The following is a 12624-nucleotide window of genomic DNA, read 5'->3' as shown; positions in this document are numbered from 1 at the left end:
CCAAGGAATTCCCTTTCTTCTTTCAACGACCTGGATGGAGTCACCAGAAAGTTTAGCAAACAGAAGGGGAAATTTAGGCTGGAGGTGAGGAGAAAGTTCTTCCCTGAGAGAGTCATTGGACACTGGAATGGGCTGCCCGGGGAGGTGGTGGAGTCGCCGTCCCTGGAGCTGTTCAAGGCAGGACTGGACGTGGCACTTGGTGCCATGGTCTGGCCTTGAGCTCTGTGCTAAAGGGTTGGACTTGATGATCTGTGAGGTCTCTTCCAACCCTGATAATACTGTGATACTGTGACACTGTGATACTGTATTTGCCTGTATTTTACACCTGTAAGCAAGATTTGGTCTGCTCTACTGTTGGCATGGCCTCAGCTGTCTGTATGTGAGATGTGAGCCCCTCGGTGTGCTCCAGACAGAACTCATCCAGGAGAAGTAAGTCGTTAAGGGCAGGTTATTCGTGTCCTGCCACCACTTCTGACTGACAAAAGCAAGGAGCCTGGACTTGAGGAGGGGAGGAAAACATCCCCAACAGCCAACCCCACGCTAGGAATTCATGCTGCCTCTTATTGCAAAACACTCCAACCTCCAAACACTGTCAGTCCAAGGAGCTGGATAAGAAATCAGAACATGAGTGGGTGAATTTCTTCCTCCAGCCTGAATCAATTAAAGCTGATTGTTTGCTGTGCTAGGTTAAGGCAGCTTTTTTTGGAACAGATGAAGGAGCCACTGCTCTGACTTCAGTATTGCAAGCCCAGGAAGAAAGACTCCTGTAAAACACTTGTAGGAGGGAAACTAATAATAAAGGCTTTAAACACAAAGTGCATCTCCAGACTGCATTGGCTGCTTGGAGAGATTTACACTTTCTTGTACAGTGCCAACCTCACTCCCCAGGGCTGTGCTTATTTCAAGTTAAAGAGTGTAGACAAAAAACAGTGGCTGAGCATCAGCCAAAAGTCTGCTCAGGTGGCCAAGGAGGACAACAGCATCCTGCCTTGCATCAGGAATTGTGTGGCCAGCAGGACCACAGAACTGATTGTCACCCCTGTACTCTGCACTCAAGAGGTGACACCAAACCTTGAGCCCTGGCTTCACTTTGGAGCATCCTCAAGGTGAGACACCAAACCTTGAGTCCTGGCTTCACTTTGGAACATCCTCCTGTACTCTGCACTCAAGAGGTGACATCAAACCTTGAGTCCTAGCTTCACTTTGGAGCATCCTCCTGTACTCTGCACTCAAGGTGAGACACCAAACCTTGAGTCCTGGCTTCACTTTGGAGCATCCTCCTGTACTCTGCACTCAAGGTGAGACACCAAACCTTGAGTCCTGGCTTCACTTTGGAGCATCCTCCTGTACTCTGCACTCAAGGTGAGACACCAAACCTTGAGCCCTGGCTTCACTTTGGAGCATCCCCCTGTGCTCTGCACTCAAGAGGTGACATCAAACCTTGAGCCCTGGCTTCACTTTGGAGCATCCTCCTGTACTCTGCACTCAAGGTGAGACATCAAACCTTGAGCCCTGGCTTCACTTTGGAGCATCCCCCTGTACTCTGCACTCAAGGTGAGACACCAAACCTTGAGTCCTAGCTTCACTTTGGAGCATCCTCCTGTACTCTGCACTCAAGGTGAGACATCAAACCTTGAGTCCTGGCTTCACTTTGGAGCATCCTCCTGTACTCTGCACTCAAGTTGTGAGACCACAAATATGATCAGAGGGCTGGAGCACTCTCCTGAGGGAGCTGCAGCTGTTCAGCCTGGAGAGGCAGACTGAAGAATGCTGAGGAGAGACTTTCTAGAAGGGCCTGTGGTGACAGGGCAAGGGACAATGCCTTTAAACCAGAGCAGAGTAGATGCAGATTGGACATCAGGAAGAAGCTTTTTAACTCTGAGGGTAGTGAGACAGACACTGCAATGGGCTGCCCAGGATGCCTCATCCCTGCAGTGTTTAAGACCAGGCTAAAAGAGGCTCTGATCAACCTGGGCTAGTGGGAGGTGTCCCTGCCCGTGGCAGGGCATTGGAAATGGATGATCTTTAAGGTCCTCTCCAACCCAAACCGTTCTATGAATCCCTGTGTCTCCAAAGAATGCCAGTGAGATGTTTTGACTGGTGAAATGCCACCACCCACACTGGAAATGATTCTTTATCTAGGTGGGGGTAGTCATTTTTGAAAGCTGGCTACCGTCCACTGCCCAACAGACTGGCACAGGTGGAAAGCTGCCCAGCAGAGAAAGAGCTGGGGGTGCTGGCCAACAGCTGGCTAAACAAGTCATAGGATAAGAGGAAATGGCCTCTAGTTGCACCAGGGAGCATTTATTTGGACAGGAGAAGAAACTCTTTCCCTGATAGAGTCTTCAAAGCCTGGCATAGGCTGCCCAGGGAAGTGGTTGAATCCCTGCAGGTGTTTCAGAGAGGCAGAGATGTGGTGCTGAGGGCCATGGGTTAGCAGCAGCCTTGGCAGAGAATGGTTGGGCTGGCTGAGCTTACAGGTCCTTTCCTACCAAAACAGTTCCATGCTTCTGTACTCTGATAAGAACAGATCCAAGTTCACCTCTCATTTCTCTTTCAAGTGAGACATTTGAGTTTATAAACATCCTATGGAGTCAGCTTACCCTTCTGACATGTGAAATGCAGCAAACTACCACCACTGCTGCCAGCAGCTGACACTACAGATCTAGTCCCTGTGCAATGCATGTTCCTCAGCCCTGCCCCTGCTGCTCACACCTGTCACTGCTCTCCCGTGGCAGACATGTAAAGCTATTAGTAAGGGATAAATTCTTCAGGATCAAGAGCAAGATTTTTATTTCCCCCAAAACTATTACTACTTTGTTCCTATCACATGCCACAGGAGACAATAAGCCTCAGGTCAAGGTTCAAAAGGAAGACCTCAAGATTTGAAGGGAAGACCTCAAGGTTCAAAGGGAAGACCTCAAGATTCAAAGAGAAGACTTCAAGATTCAAAGGGAAGACCTCAAGGTTCAAAGGAAGACTTCAAGGTTCAAAGGAAGACTTCAAGGTTCAAGAGGAAGACCTCAAGATTCAAAAGGAAACTTCAAGGTTCAAAAGGAAGACCTCAAGATTCAAAGGGAAGACCTCAAGGTTCAAAGGGAAGACCTCAAGGTTCAAAGGGAAGACTTCAAGGTTCAAAAGGAAGACTTCAAGATTTAAAAGGAAGACTTCAAGATTTAAAAGGAAACTTCCAGATTTAAAAGGAAGACTTCCAGATTTAAAAGGAAACTTCAAGATTCAAAAGGAAGACCTCAAGATTCAAAAGGAAAACTTCAATACTCAAAAGGAAGACCTCAAGATTCAAAAGGAAGACCTCAAGATTCAAAAGGAAGACCTCAAGATTCAAAAGGAAGACCTCAAGATGCAAAAGGAAGACCTCAAGATTCAAAAGGAAGACCTCAAGATTCAAAAGGAAGACCTCAAGATTCAAAAGGAAAACTTCAATACTCAAAAGGAAGGCCTGAAGATCCAACATGAACATTATTCAGCACTTAGGAAATAGCTGCAAGTTATGCACACCTTGAAGGAACATTGGTTACAGAATGTGCTTGGCTTTCATTGGGACAGCAAAGTGCCCTTGTGCCTCAGAGGGCAAATGGTCCTCTGGGGTGCATCAAGCAAGAAAAGTGTGTCTAGAAGGTCTAGGGACCCCCTCTACTCTGCACTGGTGAGACAACACCTGTAACACTGTGTCCAGGTTTGGGGTCTCCAGGTCAAGACAGACAGGAATCTACTGGTGAGAGACCAACAGAGGCTATGAGGATGCTGAAGGGACTGGGATATCTGTGTGATTGTGTTGGTGGACAGAGCTGACCATGAGCCAGCAGTGTGCCCAGGTGGGCAAGAAGGCCAACAGCATCCTGGCCTGGATCAGCAAGGTGTGAGCAGCAGGAGCAGGGAGGTGCTCATGCCCCTGTGCTCAGCACTCCTGAGCCCACACCTTGAGTGCTGTGCCCAGTTTGGGTCACCACAGCACAGGAGGGACACTGAGGTGCTGGAGCAGGGCAGAGAAGGGCAACGAGGCTGGGGAGAGCTCTGGCAAACATGGCCTGTGAGGAGCTGCTGAGGGAGCTGGGGGTGTTTAGCCTGGGGAAGAGGAGGCTGAGAGGAGACCTTATTGCCCTCTACAGCTACCTAACAGGAGGCTGCAGTGAGGCTGGAGCTGGTCTCTTCTCCCCAGTTACTGATGATAGCACAGGAGGAAATGGCCTCAAGTTGTGTCAGGGGAGGTTTGGGTTGGCTGTTGGGAGGAAGCTCTTTCCTGAGCAGGTGGTCAGGCACTGGCACAGGCTGCACAGGGAGGTGGTGGAGTCCCCATCCCTGGAGGTGTTTAAAAAGAGAGTGGATGTGGTGCTTGAGGCTATGGTCTGGTGATGAAGGCTGCTGGGATGAAGGTTGGCCCAGATGATCCTGGTGGTCCTTTGCAATCATAGCAATTGATAGTGTTGAGACGTGCTGAGGGCTTTGGGCTGGTCAAGGACCTGTCAGTGTGAAACTGATGAATTGGGCTCGAGGAGCTTGAAGGGCTCTGCCAGTCTAGGGAATTCTGTGACTCTGTGATCCTGTGATGAGGACTGGCTGAGAGCCCTGGAGCTGGTTAGCCTGGAGAAGAGAAGGATGGGAGGGGATCTGAGCAATGGTTACAAATATCTGAAGGGTGGGTGCTGAGAAGAAGGTGCCAGGCTCTTTTTGGTGGTGCCCAGTAACAGACAAGGAACAACAGGTAGGAGCTGAAACAGAGGAGATTCCACCTCAACATGAGGAGACTTCTTCATGGTGAGAGGGCTTGAGGCCCAGAGGCCCAGAGCAGGCTGCCCAGAGAAGTTGTAGAGTCTCCTTCTCCTGGGACTTTCAAGATCCATCTGGATGTGACCCTGTGCGACCCGCCCTGGGTGGCGCTGCTTTGGCAGGAGGGTTGGACTGGACCATTCTATGATTCTGCTTCTTCCATTTTATGAGACATTCTACATGCCCACTTAGTGTTCAAAGAACAGAACAGAACAAACAGCTGAGAAGAGGGAAAAAAAAAGAGCCAACAACCAACAAAACTTCTCCAAATCAACTCCAGGGTTTTGCCCACAGATTTTTTTTTCAACCAGCTTTAGAAATAATAAACAACAACAAAAAAAAACCCCAAGCAGAACTCCAGACTGTTCTCATCTTTGAGGTGCAAAATGTTCTGTTCTAAAAACCCACATGGGAATTCATTGTGATGTCTCAGAGAGTGTTTTTGAAAGCATTGCAGCTCTGTTACATAATTCTCTCCGCAGACGTCCGACTGGGGCTCGCGATTGGAGAGGGAGGCTTCCCCCCAGCCAACCTTGGGGACTGTTAAGTAGAAAATGACCCTTAAGTAGGAAAACAAATGTTGTCAGTCTGAAGTTAGAAGCCAATGGGCCTAAAAACACACTTGGCCAGGTTAAAAATCCCCCCCCCCCCCCCCCCCCCAGGACTTCAGTGAAGTTGGACTGCTCAAACTTCTAGTACTAGAGAGGAGTTCATTGCCTCCTCCTGGAGGCTCAGGGCAGACCTCATTGCCCTCTACAACTACCTGAAGGGAGTCTGCAGCCAGGTGGGGTTGGGCTCTGCTGCCAGGCAAGCAGCAACAGAACAAGGGGACACAGCCTCAAGTTGTGCTGGAGAAGGTCTAGGCTGGATGTTAGGAGGAAGTTCCTGGCAGAGAGAGTGACTGGCATTGGAATGGGCTGCCCAGGGAGGTGCTGGAGTCTCTGTGCCTGGAGGTGTTGAAGCCAAGCCTGGCTGGGGCACTTAGTGCCATGGTCTGGTTGGTTGGCCAGGGCTGGGTGCTAGGTTGGACTGGCTGAGCTTGGAGGTCTCTCCAACCTGGTTGATTCTATGATTCTCACCACCCTCGTGGTGAAGGACTTCTTCCTTACATCCAATATGAATCTCTTTGCCTAGAAGACTCAGTGATACCTGCATAGTGTTAGCACCTCCTACAGATCTCAGGAAGAAGTTTAGAAGACCTGACTTAAACCTGACTTAGGACTGACTTAGACCTGAGTTCAGCTGCGAAGTTCAACAAGTGCTGTTATCACATCATAAACATTGTGGCCATTCTGTATCTTAAGGGGGGCTACAGAAAGCTGGGGAGGGACCTTTTAGGATATCAGGTAATGATAGGTCTGGGGGGGATGGAACAAAGTTGGAAATGGGGAGATTCAGACTGGATGTTATGAAGAAGTTCTCCACCATGAGGGTGGTGAAAGCCTGGAATGGGTTGCTCAGGGAGGTGGTGGAAGCCTCATCCACAGAGGTGTTTAAGGCCAGGCTGGATGAGGCTGTGGGCATCCTGATCCAGTGTGAGGTGTCCCTGTCCATGGCAGGGGGGTTGGAACTGGCTGATCCTTGTGGCCCCTTCCAACCCTGCCTGATTCTATGATTCCATTAAAAGCCCTGGTGCTCCTCCCTGGCTTACCAGAACTCAGTTCTCACAGCATACCAGCAATGCAGCACACCCAAGACAGATGATTTTGATTTCAAAGGAAAATAATGATAATATCCCTTCTGTGCAGAGGTTAAAAAAAAAACCCAAAGCCACAAGTTGTACCCTTACAGAAAGGATATTCTGACTCTTTGTGTGTGAGGGAGGGAGAATCTTAAAAGAAATACCAAATCACTATTTTTATGGCTGAAAAATTAATCATCTGGCAAGGGGAGGGGAGGGGAAGGAAGGGAGGATGGAATAGAACAATGTTAAATCTCTGAAAATCTTACAAGCTCAGACCCCACCAATAAGTCATCATCTGAACACAGCCTAATACTGGAGAAGTTTTCACCCTCCCAGATGGAAACTGCGAAGCAAGTCTCAAGGTACACCCAAAGCTGAGGCGTGAACAGATCAACTGCCCTTTGTCCTCAGGCAGCAGAAGGAGCCTGGGCTCAGCTGCTTGAGACTCTCCTTCCATGAAATGGCAGTGCATTAAGTTTCCCAAAGTCAAACCTGAACCCTATTAACTCCTCACCCGAAGTGCTCAGCCTTCGAGGAGCCACCCAGGTCAGATGGCAGCGAGGTGGTATCCCAGGGGCTCTGATCAGTTGTCTTCCAGCACACACACAGACACGGTATCTCCTTGCAGAATTCTTTTTAGCAAGGCTAAAAATGTCAAGAGCAAGCAAACGCAGCAGCAGGAGGAAAACTGTGAGCTGAAGAATGGCTTTAAGGATTTCCTCCGACAGCTGACAAATTGAATCAAGTTTTTTTTTCTCCTTTCCCCCGTCTGTACATCACCCACTTGGATCGTTCCACGCTAACTACAGAAGCTAACAAACACAGCGACCCAGCAGAGCCAATGCAGCCAGCCCCTGTGCGATGGGAGATGGTTCTGGCTGTAGGATATCGACTCCTCGTACAGGATACGATTGATTCTGCTCCCGTTCCGGCAGTGGTTAGCTTTTAACACCGAGAAAAACTTTGCTGCCGGGTAAAGGCATCGAATTGTCTGCCACCTCAAGCATCAGCAGCCCGGGATTGTGTCAGCGCAGCCTCCCAAGCCTCTCCTCCCGCAGAGATGCCCATGGAAAGGGCACAACACCTAAGAGGCAGAGCTGTGGTGCTGAGGGGTTGGGTTAGCACCAGCCTCGGTAGGGTTAGAGAATGGTGGGGCTCGATGGTTATATGACATGATTCTGTGGCTCTGCAGAAGCGCTAATTGCGCTGAGAGATAAATGAGTTACCAGACCTCTAATCAGAGCGGCGCTAAGCCGCCGGAGCGGCGAGACCTGGGTGAGTGCAGCCCCGTGAGCCCCGGAGCTGCGCGCCGCAGCCGCTCCCTGAGCTGACACCTGCGGCTGGCCCAGAAGCGCTTCTCTAAACGAAGTGACTGAAAGCAGCCGCAGGAGGTAGCGCAGCCCTGCGGTGCGGGCGGGCCGCGGGCTGCCGGCACTCAGCCCCCGCGCTCCGTGCGCCCCGCAGCCCTCGGCTGCTCCTCCGCAGCTCCGCCGCCGCCGCCACTTGGCCCCGGAGCCAACGAGTGGGAGCCCAGGGGCAGAGAAAGCGGAGCCAGAGTGCGCCGGGGCCGCCTGCCCCTGCCCGTTCCCTGCCCCGGGGCAGCAGCTAGCGCCCAGCGCCACTGGAGCTCTCCGCGGCCCCTGTACCGGCGGCGGTCCCGGCAACGCTGCCCCTCCGAGTCCCCTCTGCAGACTGGGCAGTGCTTGCCACGCTCGGTCCCAGTTCGCCCCCGGCCCCTCCTGAGCCGCTGGCCAGGTCGCCTCTCCCTCCACCGGCCCCCCTCATCCCCGGCTGTGGCGGACGCGGCTCGGGCCCCCCGCTCCCCTGTACCTCTCTGCGGCGGCGGCGCCGGCGGCTGGGCTCGGCCACCCAGCGCGGCCAGGAGCAGGAGCAGCGGCAGACTTCCCCGCGCCATGGCCCCGGAGCGGCCGCGCTGCCGCCTGGTCCCGGCCCGGCCCGAGTGAGGCGAGGAGACCCCTGCGGCCCGGGGGGGGCAGGACACACCCCTGCCGCCCCTCCCGCCCCGCCGCTGCCCGCCCTGCCGCGGCTGCCGGGGGCCGCTGGGGCCGGCGGGGCCCGAGGGAGCCGAGCCGGCAGCCAGGGTCGAGGGAGGGGATGGGGGAGCTGCAGACTGCCCGCGGTGCTCCTGGCGGGGCGGTGGGACCGTTGGTCCTCGGCGCAGAGCACATGGCGCAGGAGGGGTGCCGGGAGCAGGCAGCATGGGTGCACCGAGGGCAAGCACCAAACTGATGGCCCTTTGGGAGCTGACTGGATGGAGAGGTGAGGGGAGGGCAGTGGATGTGCTCTGCCGTGGCTTCGGCGAGGCTTTTGCCGGTCTCCCGAAGCGTCCTCACAGCCACGCTTAGGCAGTGAGGTGCACTGAGAGCTGGCAGCAGGACAGAGCTCAGAGGGTTGTGGTCAGTGGTGGCAGGGTGTAACTGGAGGCCTGTGGCTAGTGGTGTTCCACAGAGGTCAGTACTGGGCTCAGCCATGTTCAACATCTTCATCATAGAATCATAGAATCAACCAGGTTGGAAGAGACCTCCAAGCTCATCCAGTCCAACCTAGCACCCAGCCCTAGCCACTCAACCAGACCATGGCACTAAGTGCCTCATCCAGGCTTTGCTTGAAGACCCCCAGGGACAGTGCCTCCACCACCTCCCTGGGCAGCCCATTCCAATGCCAATCACTCTCTCTGTGAAGAACTTCTTCCTAACATCCAGCCTAGACCTCCCCTGGCACAACTTGAGACTGTGTCCCCTTGTTCTAGAGCAGACCCTCAGCAGGTGTGCTGATGGGACAGACCCATGGGACAGAACCCGGAGGAGAGCTGGGCAGGGAGGAAATTCGTGAGGTTCAGTCTTGCACCTGGGGAGGAACAATCCCCTGCACCAGGCTGGGGGTGACCTGGTAGACAAGGAGTTATCCATGAGCCAGCGATGTGTGCTTGTGTCCAAGCAGGTCAACGGCATCCTGGGGTGCATTGAGAAGAGTGTGGCCAGCAGGCCAAGGGAGTTTCTCTTGCTAATCTAATCTCTCCTTGAGAGACCACACTGGGAGTGTTGTGTCCAGGTCTGGGCTCCCCAGCTCAGGAAAAGCACCACTGGAGAGAGTCCAACAGCAGAGGTCCATGAGGATGATCAGGGCTCTGGAATATCTGTCTTAGAAGGAGATGCTGAGACGCCTGGGCCTCCTTAGCCCAGATAAGAGCAGAGTGAGAGGAGGTCTTATCAAAATGTACCTATATCTAAAGGGTGAAAAGTCAAGAGGATGGTGCTGGGCTCGTCTCAGTGGTGGCCAGTGGCAGGACAAAAGGCAGCAGGTACAAACTGGGAACCCAAGAGGTTTCACCTGAGAAAAAATGTCTTTGTGAGGACAGGAGCACTCAGCCAGGCTGCCCAGAGAGATTCTGGGTAGGTCTCCTTCTCTGGAGAGATTTGACCCCCTGTAGATGTGATCCTATCCAACCCAATCTAGGCAAACCTGCTTGAGCAGGGTTATCGGATTTGATGATCTCTGGAGGTTCCTTCAGACCTTCCACCATGCTGAGATGCTCTGAAATAAGCCAAATCCATTTCCCCTGCTGTGTCTGGGAGTATTATGTCAATGCTAGCCACATATGGCAGGGAAAAATCCATACCACTGCCTCAAGGAAAAATTAACTTTGCATTAAAATAAAATACTGATCAAAATTTATTGCACAGTTTTGCTACAGAACGAAAAAAAAACCTTTAAAAAAGTCAATAAAAAACGATTTTGGGGATGGAAGGAAGTGAGCAGCAACACATCCGACCCGTGGAGAAGCATACTGAAACAGGACCTAATGGGCTGCGTGCTGAGCTCAGAGTGTGTCTGCACAGGGTCTCAGAGCCACGGCTGAGGGGGTCAGCCCTGCATCTTCACACACCTCCCAGCGCCGTGCTTCACGCTGCACACCCTTAGTGTTTGATGTGGAGATGGAACAGCTCTGCCTGTCTCCTGGTGCAGGTGCTCCAGCTCTGCCTGTCTCCTGGTGCAGGTGCTCCAGCTCTGCCTGTCTCCTGGTGCAGGTGCTCCAGCTCTGCCTGTCTCCTGGCACAGGTGCTCCAGCTCTGCCTGTCTCCTGGCGCAGGTGCTCCAGCTCTGCCTGTCTCCTGGCACAGGTGCTCCAGCTCTGCCTGTCTCCTGGCGCAGGTGCTCCAGCTCTGCCTGTCTCCTGGCGCAGGTGCTCCAGCTCTGCCTGTCTCCTGGCGCAGGTGCTCCAGCTCTGCCTGTCTCCTGGCACAGGTGCTCCAGCTCTGCCTGTCTCCTGGCGCAGGTGCTCCAGCTCTGCCTGCCTCCTGGCACAGGTGCTCCAGCTCTGCCTGTCCCTTGGCACAGGTGCTCCAGCTCTGCCTGCCTCCTGGTGCAGGTGCTCCAGCTCTGCCTGTCTCCTGGCACAGGTGCTCCAGCTCTGCCTGTCCCTTGGCACAGGTGCTCCAGCTCTGCCTGTCTCCTGGCGCAGGTGCTCCAGCTCTGCCTGCCTCCTGGTGCAGGTGCTCCAGCTCTGCCTGTCTCCTGGCACAGGTGCTCCAGCTCTGCCTGTCTCCTGGTGCAGGTGCTCCAGCTCTGCCTGTCTCCTGGCGCAGGTGCTCCAGCTCTGCCTGTCTCCTGGTGCAGGTGCTCCAGCTCTGCCTGTCTCCTGGCGCAGGTGCTCCAGCTCTGCCTGTCTCCTGGCACAGGTGCTCCAGCTCTGCCTGTCTCCTGGTGCAGGTGCTCCAGCTCTGCCTGTCTCCTGGCGCAGGTGCTCCAGCTCTGCCTGCCTCCTGGTGCAGGTGCTCCAGCTCTGCCTGTCTCCTGGCGCAGGTGCTCCAGCTCTGCCTGTCTCCTGGCACAGGTGCTCCAGCTCTGCCTGTCTCCTGGTGCAGGTGCTCCAGCTCTGCCTGTCCCTTGGCACAGGTGCTCCAGCTCTGCCTGCCTCCTGGTGCAGGTGCTCCAGCTCTGCCTGTCTCCTGGCGCAGGTGCTCCAGCTCTGCCTGCCTCCTGGTGCAGGTGCTCCAGCTCTGCCTGCCTCCTGGTGCAGGTGCTCCAGCTCTGCCTGTCTCCTGGCACAGGTGCTCCAGCTCTGCCTGTCTCCTGGCACAGGTGCTCCAGCTCTGCCTGTCTCCTGGTGCAGGTGCTCCAGCTCTGCCTGCCTCCTGGTGCAGGTGCTCCAGCTCTGCCTGTCTCCTGGCGCAGGTGCTCCAGCTCTGCCTGTCTCCTGGTGCAGGTGCTCCAGCTCTGCCTGTCCCTTGGCACAGGTGCTCCAGCTCTGCCTGCCTCCTGGTGCAGGTGCTCCAGCTCTGCCTGCCTCCTGGTGCAGGTGCTCCAGCTCTGCCTGTCTCCTGGTGTAGGTGCTCCAGCTCTGCCTGTCTCCTGGTGCAGGTGCTCCAGCTCTGCCTGTCTCCTGGCACAGGTGCTCCAGCTCCGCCTGTCTCCTGGTGTAGGTGCTCCAGCTCTGCCTGTCTCCTGGCACAGGTGCTCCAGCTCTGCCTGTCTCCTGGTGCAGGTGCTCCAGCTCTGCCTGTCTCCTGGCACAGGTGCTCCAGCTCTGCCTGTCTCCTGGCGCAGGTGCTCCAGCTCTGCCTGTCTCCTGGCACAGGTGCTCCAGCTCTGCCTGTCTCCTGGTGTAGGTGCTCCAGCTCTGCCTGTCTCCTGGCACAGGTGCTCCAGCTCTGCCTGTCTCCTGGTGCAGGTGCTCCAGCTCTGCCTGTCTCCTGGTGCAGGTGCTCCAGCTCTGCCTGCCTCCTGGTGCAGGTGCTCCAGCTCTGCCTGTCCCTTTGCACAGGTGCTCCAGCTCTGCCTGCCTCCTGGCACAGGTGCTCCAGCTCTGCCTGCCTCCTGGTGCAGGTGCTCCAGCTCTGCCTGTCTCCTGGCGCAGGTGCTCCAGCTCTGCCTGCCTCCTGGTGCAGGTGCTCCAGCTCTGCCTGTCTCCTGGCGCAGGTGCTCCAGCTCTGCCTGCCTCCTGGTGCAGGTGCTCCAGCTCTGCCTGCCTCCTGGCGCAGGTGCTCCAGCTCTGCCTGCCTCCTGGTGCAGGTGCTCCAGCTCTGCCTGTCCCTTTGCACAGGTGCTCCAGCTCTGCCTGTCTCCTGGCACAGGTGCTCCAGCTCTGCCTGCCTCCTGGCACAGGTGCTCCAGCTCTGCCTGTCTCCTGG

The 12624-nt window shown here is 54.9% G+C and overlaps 1 protein-coding gene across 1 annotated transcript in view; it reads right to left on the bottom strand.

Annotated features, from left to right (window-relative positions):
- Nucleotides 1-8413, bottom strand: part of LAMA2 (laminin subunit alpha 2) — a 554587-nt gene extending 546174 nt beyond the window's left edge. Inside the window, exon 1 of the mRNA XM_064170111.1 lies at nucleotides 8303-8413. Within this exon, the coding sequence (XP_064026181.1) occupies nucleotides 8303-8387 (85 nt within the window). The 5' untranslated portion in view covers nucleotides 8388-8413. The remainder of the gene's footprint in view (nucleotides 1-8302) is intronic.
- Between the last annotated feature and the right edge of the window lie 4211 nt (nucleotides 8414-12624).

This window comes from Pogoniulus pusillus, chromosome 33 (assembly GCF_015220805.1).
Source record: "Pogoniulus pusillus isolate bPogPus1 chromosome 33, bPogPus1.pri, whole genome shotgun sequence".
NCBI classification, from domain to species: domain Eukaryota; kingdom Metazoa; phylum Chordata; class Aves; order Piciformes; family Lybiidae; genus Pogoniulus; species Pogoniulus pusillus.
Note: the sequence above shows the minus strand (reverse complement) of the source record. Positions and strands in the feature narration are given on the sequence as shown.